Source organism: Gobio gobio, assembly GCF_949357685.1.
Source record: "Gobio gobio genome assembly, chromosome: 10".
Classification (NCBI taxonomy): Eukaryota; Metazoa; Chordata; class Actinopteri; order Cypriniformes; family Gobionidae; genus Gobio; species Gobio gobio.
In genome coordinates, this window is record NC_137116.1 from 34,316,950 (window position 1) to 34,344,577 (window position 27,628).

The window sequence follows — 27,628 nt, forward strand, 5'->3', positions numbered from 1 at the left end:
CATGTGGTTTATATGCAGTATTTACATTTATTGTACACCAGATTGGACAGAAATATTAGAGCAGGACACATAGAAAGTTTACATATAATTTATCGACCTTGACGACTACATGCGATTTCATACTGTACAAAGGCATGATTGATACATTTACACAAGTCCATGCTCCAGCTTGGCCACGGGATTGTCACATTAATAAACATGATTTAAACACTTCAAAGAACAAATAATGCTGCAAACTTTCTGAGCTGGTTTTCCAGTGCCACATGACCCTGATGTTTCAGCCTATTAGGACTAATCTGAACAGGAAAGACAAAGGGACATTGTTCCATAATGTCATTTATTGAACCAATTCAATTACTTGGCTTCTGTGTGATTAAAACATTAGCTTGGCCATTTATCCAATTAGTCTGGCTAATTAGAAAATGGTGTTATAAAAAGTCTGTTCACACCCATTGTGTGTTTGTTTATGTATGCATGGTTACGATTGAATGCAAATTGTGCATTATTAAGTCATTATTGAATTGTGTTGGGGATTTTTGTCTTGCACCAGCAAACATCAATGGCAACTCTTTAACAGTCCACAGTCAGAGCAGTGCAAATGCAACGCATATTTACATTGTTCACGGATATATAAAATAAACTGTTAGTATGGAAAAAGATAATTGTGACTTTTTGTCTTACAATAAATTCTGCAATTTTGACTTCTATTCTCAGAATTGTGAGAAATGAATTGTGAGAAAAATAGAATTGTGATACAAACTTGATAACTCGCAATTGCGAGTTTATATTCTGAGAACAAAATAATAATTGCGACATATAAACTCGCAAGTGCAAGAAAAAAATTCAGAATTGTGAGATAAAAAGTCGCAATTAACTTTTTTATTTTTTATTCAGTGGCGGAAACAAGCTTCCATATGTTAGATAACGTAAAAGACAACTACAAAAAAGTAAATACAAAGCCTCACTTATTAGTGTTTATAATGGCAGAAAGGCAAAAATGCTATTACATTACATTTGCAATTTTTGGTTGTGAGTACAAACATCTAATAGTTCACTTTTTCAACATTGTAAGACCAGACCGAGGCCCTGAAAGGAGCCTCTACTCTTGATGTATGTTTGGGCATGAGAAATAGTGAGCAAAGTTCCAATTAAACAGGTTTACAAGTATTTACAACTCGACAATCTTACAAGTTACTATGACCACTAGAAATAAACCTACTATAGATTCAGCATCACATTCACTGTACAAACAATATTTATTCCCATGAAATAAGTTAATGTTACTGTTACTTTCATCAGAAGCAGAATTTGAGAAACGTATCAAGGTTTCAAGCATGTGAATCAGTAACTAGTAGTCCAACAGATAGAAAGCAGAGAAACATGGGGAAAGCCCTGTCACCTTTTTCACCCAGAAAGAAATGAAATCACCATCTGACCCCATTCATCCTCAGACAAAACCTGAATTTATTCCACCTGACTGTGTCTGGTCTCTAGAGTCTACGCCCATTCTCATGTTTTTCATTAACCCTAAGAATGTCAGACGGAAAGAGCTTCTATGATTCACCCCCCAAAATAAATAAACAAATAAAACATAAAAATGTGGCAAAGAGAGAGGGAGCAAGTAATTGATACCACAAGTGATGTGCGAAATTTGGAGGTTCAGGTGGCGTTCTCTTCCTCATCATCCAGGTAGTAGTTGAGGGTGATAACAGCGCTGATAAATTCCCCCAGCTCCACAAAATCGGCCGTGATGATGTTTATTCCACTTTCCCCGGGTCGCTGAGAGCGGATCCACTGCATCATGCTAGGAAGAGCCCTGAGAGAACACATACAGTCTGTTTCAATCTAAGGGGATTTGTTACCAAACTGAACATCTGTGAAAAAAATTGCTCAGTTTAAAAACATAGTGAACTGCCTTGCTGCCTGCTGCCTACATAGGAAGCATCCTAACTGAAGTGTTACTTTATAAATAACCGATTTGGAATGTAGTCAGCAGACTCACATGTGATTTGTTCATTCTAATTCTAATATACGGTGACACATTGGTGCCACATATATATAATTTTTTCCACTCAATTATGTCGTAATAATGAGATATGTCATTTTAACAACATCTTTTCTCGTAATAACGTCATATATTTTCTCCTAATAAGGACATATATGTTGTATAGTGATGTGCACAAAATATGCCTTTATCCACATTAGATAATTTTTATAACCTGAGAATGCACTGGGTAAGACTTAAGTTGTCGAGAGAAAAAAAACCCAGGTAAAATCGCACTGGTGTGTCAGTCGCATTTTATTAAAAATTGCAAAAACTAAATGTTTACAAACATTATCAACATGTATTTTAGGCTATTTCCACAACATTTCCTTTGAATGTAGAAGGGAGAAGGGCGAAATGTTTGAATTTGCATTGGTGGTAACTCAAAGTTTTTTTTAACCACTTCGTTATTTTGGCTTGGAATTTTGTTTGTTAGAAATATGAACTGAATTTAGAAATGCTTTTGAAATTAAAAACTTTGTGTTTATACATTTTAGAAATGAAGATCCACGGCCTTTGTTGTTATTGTGAGTGTACACAAATAAAAGTATACAGTTTATAATTATGTCTTGCACTTATCTGTATGGCTAAAAATGACGGAGTATTGTGAGTTGTTTCCGCTGTCATAAAGGAAAAAATCCATCAGAACGCGCCGGCGTGTTCGTCGGACAGAGGGTTAAAGAAAACGTAGCCTATTTAGTTTCATAGTTAGGCAATGTTTAAATATTAGCCTATGATAAAAGTGAGCAGCATAAGTATATTGCGCAATATGTCGGGATACATGGAGTAGGGTCAGGCATGATTTTGACCACTGCATTGAGTTTTGTTTTGTAGAAAGTCTTTCTTTAAAGTGAATTTCGTTTTGTATAAATTGTATTTTAATTTTGATCAACATTTCATCAACTAATTGCCTGTATATTAATAAATAAGAAGCAAACTAAGAACGTCGGGAATGGATTGATGTGCGTAACAAAACCACTGGCCTGTTTCCTCTGCCTTTGAGTAAGACTGAAACTATAGCGTCTTTCTATTTTTAATATATTTCTTGAAAATATGTCTTAATTACAGTAGGCCTATAGTTAGTTATGATATTTGTGGCTGCACCGGGATCCGTCATTACTAGGTTAAAGTTACGCCACTGAGGCTAATCATGAGTGGTCCATGGCTTCAAAAAGTTTGTGAAATTTTTATTTAGATGATGGCTATCTGTTATGAACCGTAGGCTACACCAATAAATACAACAACAACAATTTTGTGCTATGGGCACTGCCACTGATACAGGCAGCGTAAGAGCCTATTTTACACTGAGCTTGCATCTGCTTTTCAAACATGGAAGTGTGACAAAGGCACATATAAATTATATATAAATTCTCTAATGTGGATAAAGGCATATTTTGTACACGTCACTATACAACATATGTCCTTATCAGGAGAAAATATATGTTATTTTATCAGTGGCGCAAAAAGTGGGTATGCGCTATATGCGGCGCATAGGGGCGCAGCACCTTGGGGGCGCCAAAACGATGGTATGAAAAAAAAAAGTGGTCTTTTCTATATGTAGCTGCTGTTGTGCGTTTCTAAATAATTTCTGTATTTCCTCAATATTATATGACATTTTAGAGGACTAACAGGCTAGAGTAGGTGCCCTCATAAGATTCCATAATAGAATTTTGGATAATAATGGAATATCGCGAGTGGGCGCGCCGGGGGCAAGCCAAAGTGTTCATATACGCTTGGGCGGGCGTCTGATTGCGCACTGTCAAAAGTGTGTGATCTAACAGCAAAACATGCGCACACTCGCCTTCTTATAAGGTGCACTTTGGGGTCAAGGAAAACACGCATTTCCGATGTGGGTTTTTATATCAAAGCGCACGTCCTCGACGCGTGATTTGCTATTTAAAAAACCGAGGGGGGCGCGCCCAAATTGTTGCTGCATACCCCTCTAGCACTGAGTAGTTGCGCCCCTGTATTTTATATATAAAAGTATGTCATTTTAACGACATAACTCATTATTACTAGAAAAGATGTTGTTAAAACTACATATCTCGTTATTACGCGAAAATATGTTGTTAAAACGACATAACATATCGTTATTAAGACATAATTGAGTGTAAAAAATAATATGTATGTGGCAGCAATGCATCACCGTACTAATAAGCATACTATACATTATACTACTGTTAAATTACTGTTATTTTAATTGTCATTTTTTTTCATTATTAAAGGCACAATATTTAAGATTTTTGGATTAAAATATCCAAAAAAACCCTAGAACAGTGTTATGTATTTTGTTGACCTGTTCTTACATTATCCCAAATGTTTCCAAGAATGTTTAAATCCAGACAAATAAGCAATTTTAACCAGGACACGGACCATGTCCGTGCATCACCTATCAATGACATCATACCCAGGTTACCCTCGATTTCCTCGTTTTATTTTGTAGAAACCATGGAAACACCAAAGATGCTTAAATATATAATGTGTTTTATTACACAGGTGAGCAACTGTTTGGATACATTCAGAAAACGAATGATTGTTATAGCTCAACATAGTTAGTCTTATTGTTTAAATCTCATTTTCTTGCTTTACTGCGAGTACCATGTTTTACCATGCCTAATATCGATTACTGCAGTGTCTAATAGTAGCTGCCAGCGGACGCACAGAGTAGTATTATAACGTAACTTCCAACATACCCAAATGAATGTAATATGATAAAACAGCACTGCGTTACCCCACATACGCATGACCGGAAGAAGCGGAAGCGGTCGTCTGTGGCATAATAAAAGTTCTGCGAAATCAATGCACCATCAAGGTATGCCTTTGTTTTTTAATAAGCGACCTCTGGCGGAAAAAAAAGTACATATTGTGGCTTTAAAATATTCTCACTGATACTTTTCAGTACTGAATGAATGTATGTGTATTTATAATCAATATTTCTCCATCACACAGTGCATTCTGGGACAGCATTCTCTCTGAAGGAGGATACATTTTTGTACATTTTGCATTCTCAGTGAGGGGATAAAATGTGCCTTAAAATTTTGTCAAAATTAGGCATCTTATATGGAGGCAAATTTCCACCACATAAGGAAAAAGTTTTGCTGTATCATAATAATGATTTATAATTTATAATTGAATTTATTTATGATTTATAATTATAACATAAAAAGTAACAAGTATAACATTAAAAGACCAAATTGAAATTAAAAGTCATAATGACAAACATTCTAAATTGAGATTCATAAGTCATAAGGGCACAATAAGTCATAATTATGAGTCAAAATGAATTATGAAAATATTAAAGTCATAATTATGACAAACAGTTTACATTTTTGTCATAATTACAAATTTGTATATCATAATTTCATGGTTTAATGTTATCATTAAAATTTACCAAAGCAAGATTTTTGTTTTCTTATGTGACGGAAATGGGCTTCCATAATAATAAGGAGGAAGCATGATTAAATTGTGTGATTAGGATACTATCTAGAGAGGTAACAAAACTAATATGTATTGTCAGCTGGGTCTGTCTATAAATGTTGATGAACCTGAAGTGGGGTCACATCAGCAGACACAAACCCATCCATACGAGGGCTATGATTCAGGAGATATCTTATGCTGTACTGCTCACTCCGAGGTGATGCGAGGGCTAGAAGGCTTTATCAACTAGTAAGACACCATGCTTGTCAGATTGCAGTGTGCTGGCAGAGGCCGTATCATTTTACTCTCTGTGCCCCACCTCTCCCCTCATCTATAATTAATTCGCCATCAGCACAGTTGATGCAGAAAATAATGACACATGCTACCAAAACACACATTGGCTTTGGTCATAAAATGAACTTTTGACCAATGTGCACATTTTCCTTAGAAAATAGAGATTTGATGCTTAACGTGCAACATGCTGAGATGAGACTTCTGAATGAGTCTTCCAGTAACCAGGATGACTAACTCTGGTGTCATCTCTGCCCTTTAGGTAATGTTCCAGTTACACAAAGCAGAAATAATGTGCAGCTCCTCACTTAATACCCAGGGGGTTCTGCTATGTACTATGTGGAGCATGAAGGTGGTATCACAGGTATGATTACATTTCAGAAATGGTTGCACTTTTTTTAAATAGGCTACTATAACTGAATGATGCTTGGTTCCATTAATGTAATCACACAAATTCTGAGACATGGCATCTGACACAGAGAAGCCAATGACACATGTCATTATGCGTATTGGCACATCCGGTCTTCATTGGCATGTGCCAGTGTATAGTGGTATGTGTCACTAACATTATCGAGACACGCTGACACTGACTTGACACCTGGCTGACACAGAGTCGCGGAACATGTCGCCGTGTGTTGTGACACCTCCAGTAGTGTCTGACAGATTAATCAAGCACCTATACTGACGAAATTGTGACACAAAATCCCCAAATAAATAGCATCATTTTGTGAAATTTTTTCATATCAATTAAACGCCTTAAAGTCAGTCATATTTTTTTCAAACGTGTTATTTGTCACATCTGTATTTGATTGGCATGTGCCACTGAATGTTTTGTAAAACGTCACAAACTACCCATTCTAGGAAAGACACAAAATAAATCTATCATGTGTCACTACGAATAAACAGTCGCATCCGTTACTGTAAACCGTTATTTTTGCGTGATGCTGCATGGACACACGCCAGTAGGTGTCAGTATAAAGTGTGTACTGGCCAGTGCAAGATTCTCATCTGTGGCTTTAATATTTCAGGCCATCCTAGTGTAAAAAAATCAATTATTAAAAATAATTTGTTAGACTACGTATCGGAAAATGATTACATACCGAGCTACTAGCAATATTCTTTATTTATACAAGCGCAAAAAAGTGCATTTTAAAAACTCAACAAACGTTTCGGTCACGCAGGACCTTTCTCAGTAGCTATAATAAGCACATTTTACCAATATTTGTTGTTGTTGTTGTTGTTGTACAAATTAACTATGTGCATATGTTACATAATCTACATTATACTCAGGCAGACAGCTGCAGGTGTCACTACTGGAGGTGCCACAACATAAAGAGATGTCAGTTTTAGTGACAGGCCAACTGGTATGTACCAGTGGATAGTGGCTTGTGTCACTAAAACGTGTGATGTGCCAATGGATTGCGTCATGTGCCACTTGCATAACAATTTGCTTTATGCTGTCAAACATATGATTTATTATATCACTGAGTTCATGTGTATAACATTATTATACATAATTTGATTACATTTTTTAAAATATTAAAGCCACAGATGAGAATCTTGCGCTGGCCAGTGTTACACTCACTTATACTGACACCTACTGGTGTGTGTCCGTGCAGCATCACGCAAAAATAAAGGTTTACAGATTCTTCTACAGAGTTTCCTGCACTAGGAACCATAGATAGGAAGCTTCCATAGGAACGCCGCTACTAAATCTAAAATACCATTCAAAAGTTTGGAGTCATTACGTTTTTTTTTTTCCCAGAGGAACTGAACTACTTTGACTACTTTAGCAAGGATGCATTAAATTAAAGACATTTGTATTGTTTCAAATAAATGCTGCTCTTTTTAACTTTCTATTCATCACAGATTTTTTTTTGCATTTTCCACAAAAATATTAAGCAGCACAACTGTTTTTTTTTTAAACATTAATAATAAGAAGAAATGTTTCTTGAGCAGCAAATCAGCATATTAGAATGATTTCTGATGGATCGTGTGACACTGAAGACTGGAGTAATGATGCTGAAAATTCAGCTTTGCCATCACAGGAATAAATTAAAACATCATATAAAATAAATGTATAAATGCTTTTATGTATAAATGCAGACTTGGTGAGCATGAGAAACTTTTTAATGGTAGCATATGGTGTCAAACATATAGTACGATAAGTATAGTCTGATTTCTGAATGGACGCTCTTTGACAGTTCTTTTTGGAGAATCAAAACCATACAGTTAAACACATTTAAAATGAGCCAGTGAATCAAACACATACAGATTTCAAGTTGTATTTAAAGGAGCCCTTTTTCAAATTCTTGATCTTGTTTTTGGGGTCTACTAGAATATGTTTTCATGCTTGAATGTTCAAAAATCTTCATTTTTCACATATTTTACATTTGTGCAGCACCTCACTTCCATGACTGTCAGTACTGCTCTGTTTAGTTCTGGGCTGCATTCAGCCCCGACAAAACGTTGCAAAACGTCTTTTAAACCGAAACGGTGGTGCGTTGAACACCCTGTTCTGATGACGCAAGAGTTGCAACTATGGCAGCTGAGAAGGCCATTGTTTGAAGAATTTTCAGAGCATAATATACATATGAGCATATAAATACGTGTTTAACACTAGAACCGCCACGGGGTAAAATTTACCCATGGCTGTTTTTCAAATGTACAAAACAGATTTCCAATAAAATATCAAAGTCTCCCAGTCACTGACTTTAACTAAAACTGTGTTATTTACAATCCCCTGTTGTTAAAAATTGTTAAGATAAAACCAGCTTTAAAAACAAGCCATTTATACCTATAAGCGCCAGCGGGTCAAATTTACCCCTATAGCTATAATTCCTCTATTTTCGCACTGTGTTTGAGCAACGCGTCGGCTAACTGTAAACAGTCACACAACGCAACGTCAAATAAAGATGTTTTAGCCTATCTATAAATGTTCAAACTTTGGATTAATTATACATTTTTGTTTAGCAATTTTGTATTGAGTATTGTTTGCTACTGTGTTGCTATTTATTCAAGTCTGCCCGTTTCCTGAAAAAAAACAAAAACAATCCGATATGATGGAATGAATATTTTTTTTTTCATGATTATCCCAAGTTTATTGGTGTTGTTCTCTTATTCAAATTATAAATGATATAACTATACAAAAGAATAATTAATTAGGTCAAACTGTGCGCTTGAATTTGTGTGTTATCCTTATCGTAAATTGTCATACATATGCAGTGCTGTGAATTATTATTGCTCTTCATTGTCTATTTAGGGTATTTTAGTAATTTAAATAACATTATCTTAATATGGGATTAATGACATTTTATTATAATATAACACAACCCAAATATGTATTTATTTCCATCTAATTCTCGTCGTCATTGCAGGCTGGTTTAGCCTATAGTCACCAAAAAGTGATTAGTGTAGCCTGCTTAAAATAGCATAAAACAACGGGACAGTTGATGACTAAAAATAAGAATATCATGACTCTATACATTACCATACTTTGTGAAGACAGTGGCATAATACAGTGACATATTACGTTTTTTAACCGTATCAATACAGTAATAATCTGCATGGGTAAATTTTACCCGCTGGCGGTTTTAGGTATACAGCGACCCCTGGCGGTTCTAGTGTTAATACTGCAAAATACACTCGATGCTGTCACTGCTCTTGCCGTCCAGAATAAAAGAGAACATCCCCATCCCATTTAATTAACTTTTTTATCTCCTGATAATCAATTCTAATTTAAATCATTTTATTTCTAGTTCTTACTTTTTTAATACCTTTTAATTTCTTTCTCATTTTTATGTAAAGCACTTAATTAGCTACCATTGTGTATGACATTTGAAATTTGGTATATAAATAAACTTGCCTTGCAATGAAGCTAAAAATGTAAACAACTACATCATCATGTTGATATGCTATATTTTTGCTATAAAACTCTTACGACAAACATGTCTTCTAATATCGTCAATTGTTGCTTATACCGAGCTGCAGCGGACACATTTGTAAACGACTTTACTTGGACCCATTGTACGAGCTGTCTCTTTAATACCGTGTGGTTTATATTCATGTTGCTGCTGATTGGGCTGACATTTTTGACACACCCACCAAATTTTTTTTATCTCAAACCCCATTACACACCGTTGTATACCGTTTCCAGGAAACATTCAACGTTCAACCTAGAAACCGTAGCAAAACGTTGCACACCGGTTTGAGCTTGAACGTGCCCCAGGTCTCTATATGAGGACCCTCCTTCTGAAAAGTGCAATGTGCTCTGATTGGTCGGCTGGACCATTGTGTTGTGATTTGTCAACAGATTCTAGCATGTTTTGGAAATGTCTAGCCCCTTACCATAACCATAGGTTTTAACACACTACTAACCAGACCTCTGATTTATTTTTATTTTTATTATTAATATGAGGAATATTGTGACATATGTTCTCGGAAGAAGCACACAATCAAGGTGTTTCGGGGAGTTTAACTTTTATAGAGAATAACTCCCTTTGGAGTGGACTTTTTGCTTTGTAACTTTGTAGACAACAACATTACACACTAAAAAAAGTTGAAAATTTAAATAGGACCCCTTTATGCATTATTAGATTTCAGTATGGTAACTGACTGTTGTTCATAAGACTGTTTGTTTAGTATTGTTATATGGCATATTTTTGGAAGAAATTACTATGAAGAGTCACTTAAAGATCTGGGTAAAAACACCTTTTGCAAGAATTGTTTGAACATATTTATTATCTAAATTATTTCATCATCTGGAAAAATATTATTTCGAAATTATTCTTTCTCAAATATACTAAAAGAACGTCCTTTTAAGAAACTCCTCTTAGAACCATTAATTCCTTTAGGATTCCAAGGCCTAGATATTATGGTTATGCTTAGCTGCATGCCCAATGGCACTCTAAATATCATGCCTGGTGACAGGCGAAAAGGAATAACAGAAGATGACAGACGCAGATGCCAATATATTCCATGTGGGAAGCAGAAAGGCCCCCTCTCAGTCATTTGAATGAGCAGAATATTGGTTCACTCTAGAATTAATGCACTGAATATGTCATTCTGTCGTCCAGAGCCATTTCGAAATCTGCTTTCAGCCAAGAGTTTCATGTTTCTAACCAAGCCTGACAAATCCTGATCAGTGAAGCCCAAGAGACTCTGAGCAACGGCTAATAACTGTAATGAGATTAAATTGGGACTGTAAAAAATCTGCCTGGTGCTGATTTGAAGATATACAGAAAGCGAGTCAAGTTCTTTGATGCCACACATTTCACAGAATGGATTTTGTAATGGTGTTTAATATCCTACCTCTCTGTGATGGTCTCCCTCAGACCGCTGGTGACACCCTTCATGACGGTGCTTGCTTTGGGAGTGAGAACCACTTGGGACACAAAAAAGGTGCCCTTACGTCTCCGATCCTTCACTGAGGCTTGAAGGAACTGAATGAGCTTCTCAGGATCTGTGGTATTGGCCCAAGGAGAGGGCATCATCTGACCCGGCCACAGGAAAGGAACCTCCAGAGCCATGGGATTGTGATAGAAGACCAGCACCTGAAACTCTTTCTCCCAGAGGTACTTCAGGCTTACCTCTTGAGCAAACACTACCGGACAGAGTCTGTCTCCAAAGACGGTGCGCAACATCTGGACCAGTTTCTCGTGATGGAGGTTCTGCACGCCGTAGAAGTGGTTGAAGTCCAGGAACACGACCTCGCGAGCATGGGAGGCCAGGAAGGTGCTGATCTGCTCCAGGCCTTCGCGTACAGTGGCGCTGAACAGGCCGTGTGCAAAGAAGAGCTCGTTGTCGGGGTCTCTGGGTTTGGTGGATATGCGAAGGTCAAAGAAGCGAATGCCTGCCTCCAGCTGGGTGGTGAAGTTCATGGTCTGTGTCGCCAACCACTTCCTCATCAGCTTCTTGGCCACAGTACCAAACACAGAGACAAAGTTCTGCACTGTCTCAGGCTGCTCTGGCCCAACTGGTGAGGCTTCATCGATGTAAAAACTAAAAGAGTCGTGGGAACCTGGATGAGAAGATTTCCGAGTTAGTGATATTCATCTCTAGAGAGAACACAATATGATGATGACAACTGAGTGATACAATTTTCTGGCTCATATAAAATATTCCAAAGGGAAATTAATGGGTATCCCATGTAATATCAAAAGTCACCGGCCTATAATATAATATAATGTAATGTAATATAATGCCTACTCTAGCATTCAAAATTAAAAAAATGTTTTTTTATACTTTTAATCAGATATGATAAAGACAACATTCACTTTGCTATAAGGAAAGGCCTTAATGTAATGTAATGTAACATAATATAATATAATACAATACTTTACTTATTACATTTTATTTAACCTTTATTTAACCAGGATAACCTCTCTGAGATTAAAAATCTCTTTCACAGGAGTGTCCTGTTCAAGATAGACAGCGATACAATCAGTTGCGATCACAGGTTTATAAAACGGAAAATCAACAAAACTAAAAACACTTAAAAACAATTACACATCATCGAGTCATATTCCAGTGGCTGAATAATATAGATTTAAAATGTTCACCAAGTTTTGAAACCAAAACACCTACACTACCATTCAAAATTTAAAAGTAAATAATACTTTTATTCAGCAAGGATTAATTCAATTGATCAAAAGTGACAGTAAAACCATTTATAATGTTTCAGAAGATTTCTATTTCAAATAGATGCTGTTCTTTTGAATAGCTTTGTAAATCTTGTGAGTGTCAATTCAGAATATTTGAATATTTCTGAAAAATCATGTGACACCGAATTACTGATCGAATTAAGAATCTAAAGCCAACACTGTCACTGTATGATAATTGAAATGAACTGATGACATCAGCGTTTTTTCCAGAATGGCTACACAGCTGCATAAAATTATGCTGCATTATTTTCCTGATTAACACTGTAAAGCTGCTTTGAAACAATCTACATTGTTAAAAGCGCTATATAAATAAAGTTGACTTGACTTGACTGCATGCTGAAAATGTAGCTTTGCCATCCCAGGAATAAATTACATTTTTAAATATTTTAAAATAGAGAACAGCTTTACATTTAAAAATATGTATCATAATATCACTGTTTGTACTGTATTTTTGATCAATTAGGCCTTGGTGGCCATAAGACAAAAACATAAAAATAATCTTGTTGACCCCAAACTTTCGATGTTTTGATATTCTGTTAAGAAGGTTAATTCGCTTAAATTCAAGTTTAAAGTCCGATTGAACCGTAAATTGCAACCAACTTTACTACAGTGTTGTGACGTATTTCCAAGTGAAATGCAATATTAAATAGAGGGCTGGGTTTTATTTGAGCATTGTTTAGTCATCAGAGAAGGAACGCCATTCCAGAGCGGAAGCAAAAAAAAATGTCTGTGTATAGAGTGGCCAAAACGCAGAAGCAAGTTAGCATTTTAGCACTTCCGGTTCCCTCGTACTGAACTCAATGGGTTTTTGGGTAAAAGGCTGAAATAAGGTCTGTGGTGAACACCTGCTCAAGACGCTGTCACGTTTTATTCTACGACATAAAATATGTCAGTGTTTTCTGAAGCTGTAACGTGTCTTGAAAAAGGCGGTTGCTAACAAGTGGCTAAATGGGACTACAGAGGCAGTCGAGGAGATTAAACGTCATCACGCCGAAAACATAAGCTCAGTTTGCTTTTACAACCTCATTATGCTCATAGTTGTGTTCTTATAGAGTAGTCTAACTCAAACGTTCTGGGAAAATGTTTTTAGATAAAAACTGAAAGAGTTGTCGGAAGCTTACTGATGGTGACATTAAAATCGTAGGACCACGGTGTAGTCCTCTTATAGCCTACCTTTAGCTTTTTACTTTTGCTGACTGCATTTAGGATTCAGAATTTATAAAAGCTGTGTTCATCTGTGATAATTATCTTGATGGACAAAACATGTAAGTATCATAAACTTTTGTTGGTCACAGAGCTAGTTTTTAGAGATAATCCAAAAGCCTAAGGGAAAATCCAAATAGTTTTTTCTCGAAGGAACCATATTTCTATCAATACCACTATCGTCAAAGATGATTGACAATTGCATACAGTTTGTATTGGCGGTGTGGTTCTGTTCTGGGCAAGAACTCCCTGCGCATCCATGCAGCCTACAACATAAATCCAACATAAATGTTTTGCAGATATCATTAATGTCGATATTTAATGTATAGCATAATTCGGGAATTTTGTATAATTCAAGGGAATCAGAATGCCAAATCCTGACTGGATGAGAGGAGGAACTGGGGATGGAGGAGGGTAATTAGCTCCGGAGAAACACGAAAGCTGCTGATAATACTGAAGGAGCTTATATGTAAGCTGTGATAGACATCGTATTCCTATAGTATAGGTAGACGTAGATCAGCTGACAGTCAGCTGATGAGAGCTTGACTGACGTGATCTGCCAGAACTAACGCTATGCTTGATATTGAATATCCTGAAATTAAAAAAATCAAAGCTATAAACACTGGTGCTTAATTTATTTAGTAAAAAAAAAATACAATAGCATAAGACTGTAGGGATCAGCTTTTCACAAAATATTCTGGTTCGCATGCCCCCCAAAAATATTCAATTTGGCCCCTTGCTGGTAAATAATGGAATAGCTCTCTTCTGTGGTCTGGGGGACTTCACAGACATGCACAAGACTCGGAATACACATCAAATGTGCCATTTGGGATGGGGCCATCTGCTCTAAAAATGATAAAAACAATAATTTTAAGGTGACTTGCTATGAAAAAGACTCAAATCTAATACTGCCAGACAATCTGTGGTACTTTTGTACAGCAGGAACCTAAGAATACATATAATGGCTGCCGTAATGGCTAAATGGAATAAAGGAATAATGCAATAGCCAACACTTGCATCCTGACTGCAGCAAGAGGAAAAGCGTTGCCAGGGCCTACAGGATAATAACACGGAGTTCACAAGCACGCCTTCAATGTAAATACAGAGCAAAGCCAGGTGCTATGTTTGATCTCAAAAATCAAAACAACTATTAAAATAGATGCATTGCTAATGTAATTAAATGAAAGCATTAAGCAGTCTATAACCGGTGTGTGTGAGAGAGACTCTCTGAAAATAATTTTTGATGAATAAACAATGTGTCTCTGCATCCGAAGGCAGCACTGTAGCCATCAACATTCACCCTGGGAAAGGGCCATTAGGCAAACAGCTGTCTGCTCGGCAAAGACATCTCAGCAATCACCACTACAACAAAACCAATGGAAATGATCGAGGCAGTAGATGCTGCCTTAACTAGCGAAGGAGAAAGAAAGAAGAAAGAAGAAAGAAAGAAAGAAAGAAAGAAAGATTTGCTGACATTTCAGTTCAATGACAATCTGTCTCTATGATGACAATAATGTGTGTCATTTGAATGCTCATTAAACAGATCAGCCTGGAAATACAGACTTTGTTTCTGTGTCAAATTTAGATTAATGAGTAACAGTGTATATCTCATTTCCCTTCTTGACACAGGTAATGCCTTCTGGTTCGTGGAAACAGAGGGAAGTCTCCACTAACACAATTTTCATGTATGTCTCATTGAATCAGAGACTGTGAAGGAAGGTAAGATGTGAATGTAATTGTAAGATCAGTTTTTACGCAGCACAATACATTACTATAATACATGGTTTTCATTCATTCTCTTCAAACACAACACCTATAATGTATGCTATAAAACATCCTCTTTTATTAAATTTTTTAAAGAGGAATATAATTTAAAAAAAATTTATGAATAGCAACTTGTCTTTTCTCCTTAAGGTGTAACTTGTGCAAACCTTAAAGGACCTATTATGCCCCTTTTTTACAAGATGTAATATACATCTCAGATGTCCCCAGAATTGTAAATGCCCATTTTTGTGTGGTAGGAAAAAGCATGCTGTTTTCGTGCATGTATCTTTAAATTCCAGAAGAGGGTGGAGCCTGTACAGTTCTTGCCTCGGATACTCTGCCAAAAACTAAAACATTTGTTTGGTTTTGATTATCATCTCTATCGCAGTCACGCTCATGTGACATTACAGTTCTTCAGTTCTTCTCCAAATGCGGTGATGCCAAACTCCCACAGCTGTTGTGTTTACAACTGTGACAATGAGCGTTTATCAGGATCAACTAAATGCTAGATTTTCAAAAGTATATGAAGTTTGCGGCTCCATTGTTGCAGTAGACTTGCACAATGTTCCTGCATTTATAATTTATAGATGCACAGTAGAGCTGCAACTAACGATTATTTTTTCTGTCGACTAATCTAACGATTATTTTTCCGATTAGTCGACTAATCTAACGATTATTATTCCAGATTAATCTTATTATTCTTTTTTACTGATTATTGTATTTCAAAGAGGGTAGTGAATTTGTATATTATTTTAACATGAAATCAATGAATGATGACAATATTAATTGTATTTCAGAAAGGGTAGTGTACATAGTATGCCATTTTATAATGAAATATATGAACAAAAGAAGCTTTTTAAACATAATATATAATGATACTATTCATCATAAAATGTATACAGAGTAGGCCTAATTAGGAAAAGTTGTTTACTATAGTAGTTGAGTATGATTTACTTATTGATTTGTGTCAATAGTAAACGAAAATGCACTTGTATTTATCTGCAAAAGGTTCACATACAGGAGCTTTTAGCATAGTGTTAATGTATAACTAGTCGTCTATTTTGAATATATCCATGTGCATAAACAACGACTAAAGCTGCCAGAAGTTTTTGCCCAAACTTCAAAGACACATTTAAATGATTAAAGCTAGAGGCATATCTTAACTTTAATGTTACTTTAATCATGTAAACTACCTATATACAACAAGTTATTATGCATATGTGTTTGGGACAGAGCGGAACCAGGTCGCATTTATAGCAGATATATGCAGCCCATAATAAATAAAAGCACGAGACGTACTGTGGTCGGAGAAGAACACCGGAAAATGTGACCGTCTGTTGCAATACACTCGTGGCGCGTTCAGCTGTGCGAGAGAACACTGGCAGCAGGGTTGCCAGGTTTACACAACAAAACCCACCCATTCGTTACTCAAAACTAGCCCAAAACAAGCCCAATCGCGTTTCGGGGAGGTTCTCTGGTAAACATCGCGTTCGGGGGGTTAAATATGTGTGTTTTTTTGCTTCAACCCGCGGACATGAGACACAGCCCGCGGCAACAGTGTAGAAGTAGCCCAATTCCGCGGAAAAAAGCGGACTTGGCAACACTGACTGCAGTGTGAAAGCTCCCGCTCTCCACGCGCACAGCTCCTGCTCTGCCACCGCGCGCAGTGTGAAACCGGCGTTACAGAGCGAACAAAGCACAGTTTTATTCGGCTTCTGTTTAAAGTAGTCCCACACTTTTGAATGTCGCGGTCTGGCTTTATATGATAAATGATCATTTTCACTATGCCCGGGAGCAGAAGCTGCCATTATTCTAGATCTTCTGTTCTATTCTAGAACGTAAATAATGTGCCGCCGACGCGTCGACGCATTTCACGCACGTCGACGCGTCGTTGCAGCCCTAATGCACAGGGACATCAACTTTACATTTTCACGCCCACACGCCCCCAAACATGACGTGTAAAAAAAACTGTAATTGGTTGCGTTACATGTCAGTCAAACGTCCTCTTGGGCGGTTCTTTACCAATGAAAGCCTTTACCTTCTGCCGTCAGTTCTGGAGGTCTGGATATGCGAGACTATCAGTCTAAACTTCTGATGTATGGTTTTCTGAGCGCACACACGAAGAAACATGTGACAGAAAAATGGCTGTCAGATGCCACGTCCCGTGAGTATTAAACTAAATTCTCTTTCATGTGTTATTGTGCTTAAAGCTGTCAAATACACACAAAGTTCGCATAAACACAGTCGGTTATGTCTGTGAACGCAAACAGCAAGTTAGATCTGTGCATTATAAGTGAAAGCAGCGGAAAAAAAAACAGTACTACTTCTATACATGCTGTTAATATGAATCAAACAACAAAAGAAAACAGAAAATCACTCACTGCTCTTGATTGAATAACTTTGGTAGCTTTAATAAGAATAGATTTCTTAATTGAATGCTGCTGTTAAATGCTGTGGCAAGGAGATAAACCTGGCGGACTGTGTACAGCTCACTCAGGATGAGGTCAATGCTAATAAGGCAGAGTCTGTCAGCAGTCGTGGGTGGGGCCTAAGCAACTGTGACATCACAAACGCTAGAATCTGCAAATGGCTTGTTCTGAGACACTGCTTATGATTTATGGGGATTAAAAAAAGAAGAGAGGGCTGATTTTACCATTATAGGGTAAAAAACTGCAGACACATGCACATTTATGTTCAAACAACAAATTTTGCATGATAGGTCCCCTTTAATGACAAAGGAGACAAGATTATTATCGGCTGTATTATGATTTACATCCATATTTAAAGGAAACCACATCTAAAACGCAGTATGGTTGAAAATGAGGTAAATTTCAACAGGCCTAAACAACTTCAGTTTCACAAGGTTCAAGTGCATTTATTTTGCTTTCTAATAGCTCTTTAGCTAAATGCAAAGGAGTGTCTCCTTGTTATGAGATCCCTGCTTTGAGAGACACTGAGCTGATATTAGGAAGGTTTGAGGAAAATTATTTCTGGGAAAATGGACAATTTAACTAAATGAAAGTGACTGATTGGTCTCATGTTTCACCTCTGAACCTCAGAGACGAGGAACATTAGCAGATTAAAGACTCTTTTCTGGTTTTGAAACATCCAATCCAAAGATGATTTTTGAAACAATACATTTTGTTGTAGAGAGGACACTACAGTTGTTACTGTTTGAATATAGTGAATTTTAGATTTTAAATAAAAAAAATAATCATACAAATAAAATAAAAATATGTATAATATAAAATGATACTATATTATTAAAAATATAAAACAAATAATTTCATTCCTGGATAATGATTACACAATATGACACAAGACACCTGTTCACAATATTACTCAACGGTACCCAGATGAAGAAAGTGTTGCAATGTTTATATCCTAAGCCTTGTTATATTGTGATTTAATGTTTTTCTTCATGAGACATGAATTATTTTCCAATATGATCTTTCAAAATTTCCCTGGGTTGACATGCTAGTCATTCTAAAAAAGAAACCAGCAGCAGCAACACTTACAGCAGATTCTATTCAAGGGTTTACTGTCAACCCTTAGGCTGCTGTGTGCTGTAACTACTTATCACAAAAGATTGACATGTCACGGTCATCCACAGGGAACCGCCTTTTCAGCAGGAAAAGAAGTCATTATTACAGGAAAAAGTGAATCTTTTTTCCAATGGTGACTGTGCTTTCATGTCTGGTCACTTAATCTTTTCCATTTATCTTGTTTATTGAGACATGGCAGGCTAAAAACCCACTCTTTTTGGTCTAAAGTGCAGGATTAATGGATGAACAATTGGATGGATGGACAGATTTAAAGATGAATCAGACACAAGCAAACAGTGCCTTCGAGATTTGAAACCATTACAGTTTTTCATGTCACTAGTGCAGCTTTAAGTAATTTAAATCATTTTGTATGTGCGTGTTATCTGTCAGGTAATAAATAAATAATCCCTATACACCTCATCACAGGAAACATTTTGGGTAGGCATTTTTGACATCAAAGCAATGCAATGCTCTTCTAAGAAAAATGAGCGATAGGACAAAAGAATAACTGGCAATTAAAGCCATTTTCAGAGAACACTTATCTGCAACAAAGATGTGCCATGAATTAGATTTTTTTTGTCAATCAGTCAAAGTGAATATACTTAAAGAGTTTAGCCTATGAATGCTGTTCATGGACATAGCAGACGAGTTTCTACTCACACTCCTGCTGCCTCAAGGTCAAATGTCTAGACCTGTCAAGAGCACTTCTAACATACGACTGCAGTTAGATTACAAAGCCTCGGTGAAGCTCATCAACAAAAAGCTGCGTTTAGTGATGTAATCCCTTCTTCCATTCTTCATTAGTGAATAGGTGGGATTACATACGCTTACCATGTATGAAAAATAGGGCAAGATAACTAGCAGTGCTCCAGAGCCCTTCAAACATTTTTACTGTTCATACAACAACAAAACAGTTTTTTAGCTATATATATATATATATATATATGAACAAAATTATAAATGCAACACTTTTGTTTTTGCCCCCATTTTCCATGAGCTGATCTTAAAGATCTAAAGGGATAGTTCACCCAAAAATGAAAATTCTGTCATCATTTACTCACCCTCAAGTTGTTCCAAACCTTTATGAGTTTCTTTTTTCTGCTGAACACAAAAGAAGATAGAGTGAAGAATGTTTGTAACAAAGCAGATAGAGCAACTATTGACTACCATAGTATTTTTTTCCCTACTATGGTAGTCAATAGTTGCTCTATCTGCTTGGTTACAAACATTCTTCTAAATATCTTCTTTTGTATTCAGCAGAACAAAGAAACTCATACAGGTTTGGAACAACTTGAGGGTGAGTAAATGATAGAATTTTAATTTTTGGGTGAACTATTCCTTAAGACTTTTTCTATGTAGAAGGCCCATTTCTCTCAAATATTGTTCACAATTATGTCTAAATCTAAAAAATGCCTAAAAAGTGTTAGTGAGCACTTCTCCTTTGTCGAGATAATCCATGCACCTCACAGGTGTGGTATATCAAGATGCTGATTAGACAGCATGATTATTGCACAGGTGTGTCTTAGGCTGCCCACAGTCACCCCTAGATACTGACTTGTTTTCGGACCCCCCCCAATACAGTAAAACTGCACATTTTATGCTGCGTTCCAGGCAGGTTTTTGAGCCCGTAAATTACAACTTCAAACCACGACTCACGACTTTGTAGTGTTCCAGGCAAAGTCACGCCAAAACCTGAGCGCAAGGAATTGTGTGGTAGTTAGATGTAAACAAAGCATGGTGGACTGTACGGGGTGTATGCTCATTTACAATCATTTCTATCGACAAAGGTGCTTACTCCTTGCCTATTTGAGGGAAACGGAGGAGAAAAACAGCGCAGACGGCAAGAAAAGCTGTTATACCTTTTATTTTACGTTATTTGTATATTCGTTTTATAAACACTGCATCCGTAGGGGGCTGCCATTGTTGCTTCGTGGGCTATGTGACGTCAAAACTCGTAACTGGGAGTACATCGATCTAGTTCGAGTTCACGGGTGGGAAGTCACGGGTTTGGCTGCCGTTCCAGTCCACTTTCATGGGTAGAAGGTTGGAAAAACACGGGTTACGGGTTGCCTGGAACGCGGCATTAGAGTGGCCTTTTATTGTGGCCAGCTTAAGGCAGTAAAATGTATGTATGTATGTATTCATTTGAAAGAAATTAATACTTTTATTCAACAAGAATAAAGCACTAAATTGATCAAAAGTGACAGTAAAATAATGTATAATGTTACAAAATTGTTCAATTGTCAGAATTGTTCTTTTGAACTTTCTATTCCTGAAAAATATATACGTATATTTTAAATCTATTTAAATAGAAAACAGTTATTATATGTAATAATATTTCACATAATGCTACTGTTTGTATTTTTGATCAAATAAATGCAGCCTTAATGAGCATAAGAGATTTCTTTTAAAAACTTTCAAAGATCTAATAGCTTTTGAACAGTAGTGTAATGTTACTTTGGTGACATGGTTTAATCATCAAAATTTGCAATGTTGGTAACACTTTACAATAAGGTTTCATTAGTTAACATTAGTTAATATGAACTAATGATGATATGTACTTCTACAGCATTTATTAATCTTTGTTAATTTCAACATTTACTAATACATTATTAAAAAAAAAATCAAGTTTCTGTTAACATTAGTTAATGCACTGTGAACAAACATGACACCTTAACATAAATACTGTAACAAATATATTGATCATATAGTGTTAATACCTAACCCATATGTTAACAAATGAAATACACAATGTTTCAAACATAGCATAGAAAAGCAAATGATTTTGCGTGGCATAGAAATACGTATTAAAGATCAACAAATGCAAAATACACACAGATTTTCTGTGCCATTGGCTGCCACTCAAATGCTGATTACATGATTAAGTGGCAGAGATACATGAAAATATGAGAGCCGTAGCATGAATATCAATTATGGCTCTCTATAACACTCCATAACACCTAATGAGACCAGGTTCCATGCCTGTCTCTGAATTGCAACACCCTGCGTACTTTCCAAGCATATAGGTGGCCGGTAAAGCAGCGGTGTCCAGCTTATTCTGTGGGCTTTAGCACAGCCACTCGCAGCACTGACACAATTCCTCTGCCCCGGTCCTGCCGCCGGTGCAGGTGACAATGGCAACTGTAACAGGGTGATGACCTCATCAAACCAGCCATCCAGCTGAGCAGTGTAAGAGCCACACAAAATTTGTCTCTGCAAAAGCAGCACTTTTCTAACAGGTACGCAGGTTTATTTTGTACCTAAACTCTGTTCAGTGTCTACAACAAATGGACAAAAATCCCCATTGGCATGTACAATATGCAAGCAGAACGAGTACCTATATCGCTACAAGTAAACAATGTTGAGTTGCAACAGGAGGATCAGTTAAATCTTTAATCTGAGAAGAGGTTTGAGAGGCTACAATGATTTCTTGAGCCTCTTAATTTGGAACGACTATAAAAAGAGTTCCGATAGAGGAAATAAAAGACACTAGATTCTCTTAGCCCAAGCACTGACCTTCACACCGCAGGAGGTGGCAGAGACCGTTTTTGAGCGGCAGTGCTTAAAAATATCAGGCTTATGGATGTCCTTATAATTTGTCCACAGGCTGAATTTGATGACATTTCAAGCAGAATCAAGATTGTATGGGAAGGAATTGTAATTAGAAATATATTTTGGCTGAGAGTGAACATGAAGTCAACATGAATGGCTATTTGTAATTTTACTTATTTAAATGAATGTGATCATTTCCGAGGAATTTTACCCATGGAGAATTGATTGGATTGTGAAAAGTGGTAGCTAGAATGGAGCCAGACCAAACACAAGTTTGGTAGATGGAACGCTATAGAGTGCAATAGTCGGGTTCCGGAAGTAAAAATCCCATTCATTTTCTCCATAGGGAAACCGATTTTAACGGTAGCTTCTAACTGTTAAAGACCCCCTGTGGTGAAAATCAAGTTTTTAAAGTTGTTTATATGCCTATGTGGTGTTTTAAATATGCTTTAAGACAAACCATGTGTGATACCATTGTGCAGCGTTTACTCATAGAGCGTAAAAAAATATGGTCGACGCGACTTCATTCTCTTCCACTGAAGTAATTGAAGCCTCCGGAGGTCCGAATATGGCACTGACATCTTGCGCAGATTTGGGTCTGCGCAGTAGTGATCTCGGGACCGGAATCTGCGCGGTAGAGAGCAGGAAGTAGAGGTGCGATATCAAAAGCCCGCCCACACTCTCGCAGATACAGAACAATGAATTATGTCGGTGTGAAATAAACAGTTCTGGAAATGTAGAAATTAAAGCTAAAGCTCAAATCTCCTCCTAAAAATCCCGAAAAAAATCCGTTAGTGCCTCAGTGACAACTTCACTCAGAGAAGCTGTCAATCTCAGCTGTCAATCATGACGTCACACCCCCCGTTTTTATAGCATCAAATAACTAACTAAAACTAAACAAATTTTATCATCGTGATAAAAACGGCCTACAATGACAGAAACCAACTTTGGGAAAAATTATTTGAAGTGTAATTTGATTGTTTAGTTTGTCTCGCGTCCATTAGAAAACACGGAGGGGCGGGGGTTATGACATATACTGGGACCAACCACCTGGGGACGATTGAGGCGCGAGGCTTCAGTTTACTACAGTAAATTGAGTAAAGTTGAGCGGGTGGATCTCTGAGCTGGTGTGCGTGAGTGGAGGCGGGGATAATTTGCATATTCATGGTTCCGCTTACTGTAGTAAATCGGTGTATACTAAATGAAAGTGTGTTGAGTTACCTTCAAACTATTTTAAGGCATGAATAATATTTTTCACAGAAAGAAACATTTAAATATGTAATTTTGGTGATCAAAGATGAGTTTTAACTGGGGATACAATTATTGAAAATGACTTTAAAAACAGGCCAATTTTAATTAAACAGTGAAATTTCAGGTGAAAAACTACATGATTCTGCAAATAACTCTCCACCAATCACTAAACTGCAGAATTGCAAGCAAATCGCACCAAAATTGCTCCTTCCATTCCCTAAAGCACTGGGAATGACGTAACAGTCAAATGACTACGCTCTCAAATTACATTGATATTTGTGTATACATATATATGATCTTTAAATCAGTAGCTATGGTTATAGAGTTATATTTCTTCATTGTTTTTATGTCATTCATAGTGCTTCTTGGTTAGTACAGTCACAGACAAAGTACCTACTTTATTTTCAAATACTTTTATGCTTTAAATCAAGGTTTGTAATAATAGAATTCAATTTGTTTTTAGCATTTTTAGCCTGGTCCAACTAGACTCTCGTACATTTCATTTGTACAGAGAGTCTGGCCACTCTGATTTTGGGTCATAGCTTTAATAAAGACATTTTTTTTTTACAATCCCTATGGGAAAAATTCTTCTGGAACCAAGACCGCTGAAAATATACTGTAGATGGGCACTGTTGCACTCTGTTGGTTAATATTTTCAAACAGTCAGACTCAGAATGGCCTAAGCGATATCAGAGTGGGAAAAAATATTCTGAATTACACCAGAATAAAACAGAACCAGGAACATTTCGATTTTAGATTTGTGTTGCCTTTAATATACAGGCATTATGCATGTTTCAAAAAAACAAAAATACTCTTTTTTTTCTGGAGAATCATGCGAACCTCTAACAGCCTGACAATATGACAGCATGAAAGCAAAAGTGCCTCAGGCTGAAATAAAACACTACTGAAATATGCATGAGACAAAGGCGAAGGATCAATGATTATATTTTAGGAATCGATCTTGAGGAGCTAAAATGACCATTGCCTTCTCTAATTATACTTGTGTACTAAACTGAAAAACATACTCTATTGCCAGTGGGTTAAGCAAAATCAAGTTTGACTAACATTGGGTCAGAGCACAATAGATGAATGAATGGACGGACAAAAGCTTTTATTATTGCATAGATAGATAAGATCAGATAGATAGATAGATAGATAGATAGATAGATAGATAGATAGATAGATAGATAGATAGATAGATAGATAGATAGATAGATAGATAGATAGATAGATAGATAGATAGATAGATAGATAGATAGATAGATAGATAGATAGATAGATAGATAGATAGATAGATAGATAGATAGATAGATAGACAGATAGATAGATAGATAGATAGATAGATAGATAGATAGATAGATAGATAGATAGATAGATAGATAGATAGATAGATAGATAGATAGATAGATAGATAGATAGATAGATAGATGGATAGATAGATAGATAGATAGAGATAGACATTTTAATGGATCTCTTTTTCACTTCTTCAAGAGTTAATCTTAACCGTGTGAGACCAACTCAAAAGCTCACAGACTTGCAAGATATCTGTGTGGGAGTGGTACGTGTCCAGAGTTCTTACTTAAGACGTAATTCGTTTAGAGCCTTTTGATGAACAACTGCTACACTACACAACTTTCCATCATCCACCCACAGCCTTGCCGGCAACACTGTTTTACAAAAGTTTTACAAAAGAGTGATGATGACACTGGGTCAAGTTGTCCTTAAGTAGGAAATACTGCTTCAGTGCTACTGCTGGAATGATGAATCCAGACCAGACCAGTATCAGTGGCAGTTTAGTTTGCATTCATACAGTACGCTGAAGTCAGAGCACTCACTGTACAGTATGATGAAGAGAGCAGTATGATCCCCGAGGCACATGGTTGAAATCAGTGACATAGACGTTAATCAGGGTTTTAATCAGAGCTGTCCTGACTAATTGCTCCAGCCTTTGGTGCTGTTCAACAACCCATTTACCACTATATAGGCCGTAACACCGGTCACTTACAACAGCATCTTGTTACATGTTTTGTTCATACTTTGTCCAGGGTTATAGATCTGTGATTATTTGGCACTGCAATTTGGGACTACAAATGGGGTTGAACCCTGCTTAAAACCTGTTTCTTAACCCATGGTTTAAAATGCCAGTTTGAAAAGCCTGCATGAAGGTGAAAAACAGATTTCTGCAAGTATTGTATAGTTCAATCACGATTACATTGGTCTCAACAGAAAATATTGACATGCACTCAACAAGTGATGAATCATTATTGGTTGTACATCATGAACATGGGCAACGCCTTTATGCAAAGACATCTGGCATCCTCTGCTTGTAAAATGCCTTCCAACATGTGTTTATTGCTCTACATTTCAGGAAAGTGTCAACAATCACAGCTCCTATAGTGATTAGATAGATGCGATCTAGGCAAGTTACTCACAATTGCAAGCTACGCACAATTGGAGTGTATTAGACTGTGTGAAAGGCATTTTGGGGTATGATAGAGAGTGTACTAGCATTGAATAAAGTGTTACACATTCTTATTAATAAAGGTGGGGGTTGTCACAGCAACGATTTTGGTTCCCCAAAAGAACCTTTCAGTGAACAGTTCTTAAAAAACTAACTAACAAAACACATTATTTTATAGTATGAGGAACATTTTCCAATGGTTCCGATTTCTTCACAGAACCACAAATGGCAATAAATAACCTTTTTTTAGAGTGTTTTTCATGGTATTATGAGAATTAATGCCTATGAATAAGGTCTTTAGGTTGTTTTTGAGTATTGCCTGTCATTAGTAATGTAAAAAAAATAGTGACTAAGCAATTCTGTACTTCCATTTTTTATCATTTTATTTATTGATTGCATTATTTTACTGATCATCAAACTACAGTATGGGTATATAATATCTGTTATTTCGTAATATAGGTCAAGGAAGCTGTGGCACATGTGTAATGTGTCTCTTAATCCATCGCAGAGACTGATTGCGAGCCCCGAGCAACAAGTGTCATATTTAATTTATGGCGCACGTCTTAACATTATTATAACCTCGCTGTATTGGAGCAATATTAATGTCGACAACCTATTAGTCACACGATAGCTTATGTCATAAGCAGAACCCATTGTATGTCATAAGCAGAACCCTCTTACTGCGATGTGCGTTTTGAGCAAGAGTTGACTAAAATAATAGTCTACAAAAAAAAACTTTTTTGAAAGGGTCAGTTAAGTCATTCAATAACCTGACCATAAGCAGCCTATTTTATTTATAGGTTAATCTGCAGCATTTTCTTACTGTCCACAGTTACTATTCTTCTACTGCGTGCATTAAAAGGAATAACGAGGCTTACCCGGTATGGCGAGGTTGGTAAGAGGAATGCTGTGCATGGTTTCAGGTAAACTTGACATCCAGTCCGCATAACGGAGTTCGCTCTTCCCCTGAGACGAAGCCATGCCGTCGGTTCTCCGGTGCTCAGTGTCCGTGCGTCGCTCTGAGTGCTCTAGTATTCAGCGCCCGCGCTCGCGTGAGTTCACAGCACGAGCATCACCACACCCCCGAGACGGCGCGCGCCGCACATACATACATCACAGTTTCCCATGATTTCTGGATATAAAGAGCGTCTTTACAAACACATATAAACTCGTTACATGTAACAGGTCTAAATTATTCTCTCCCGTGTGTCTGCTGGCTGTGTGTGGGCGCAATTAGATAGCCTGTGGCGCGCGCAAGGCTCGCGAGGACTTAATTAATTCATTTGAGGTTGTAGAACAAAATTGCTGTTTGTGCCGAGGAACAGGGCGGACGAATCCTCTATTCGTATATCACACACATTCACACTTTCAGGTTGAACATTAACACAGTCGTTGTACATGTTTGCAAGTCTGAATTGTGAAGCAGTTCAAGTCGCGT

At 36.9% G+C, this 27,628-nt stretch overlaps 1 protein-coding gene across 1 annotated transcript; it reads right to left on the reverse strand.

The window, feature by feature from the left end:
* Window positions 1–9: 9 nt before the first annotated feature.
* Window positions 10–27,503, reverse strand: plcxd3 (phosphatidylinositol-specific phospholipase C, X domain containing 3). Its single transcript, XM_079827966.1, has 3 exons — window positions 27,069–27,503; window positions 11,063–11,771; window positions 10–1,816 (listed from the first exon to the last, which is right to left on the reverse strand). Exons 1-3 carry the CDS (start codon window positions 27,169–27,171, stop codon window positions 1,660–1,662), a joined length of 969 nt encoding a protein of 322 aa, XP_079684092.1. The 5' UTR covers window positions 27,172–27,503; the 3' UTR covers window positions 10–1,659.
* Between the last annotated feature and the right edge of the window lie 125 nt (window positions 27,504–27,628).

Bases quoted from the DNA above. Each gene is read 5' to 3' on its own strand.
- plcxd3 (XM_079827966.1), bottom strand. From the start codon at position 27,171: ATGGCTTCGTCTCAGGGGAAGAGCGAACTCCGTTATGCGGACTGGATG. The intron at 11,772-27,068 runs GTAAGCCTCGTT...CTTCTCATCCAG, and splicing joins TACCAACCTCGCCATACCGG to GTTCCCACGACTCTTTTAGT. The intron at 1,817-11,062 runs GTAGGATATTAA...GTGTTCTCTCAG, and splicing joins AGGGAGACCATCACAGAGAG to GGCTCTTCCTAGCATGATGC.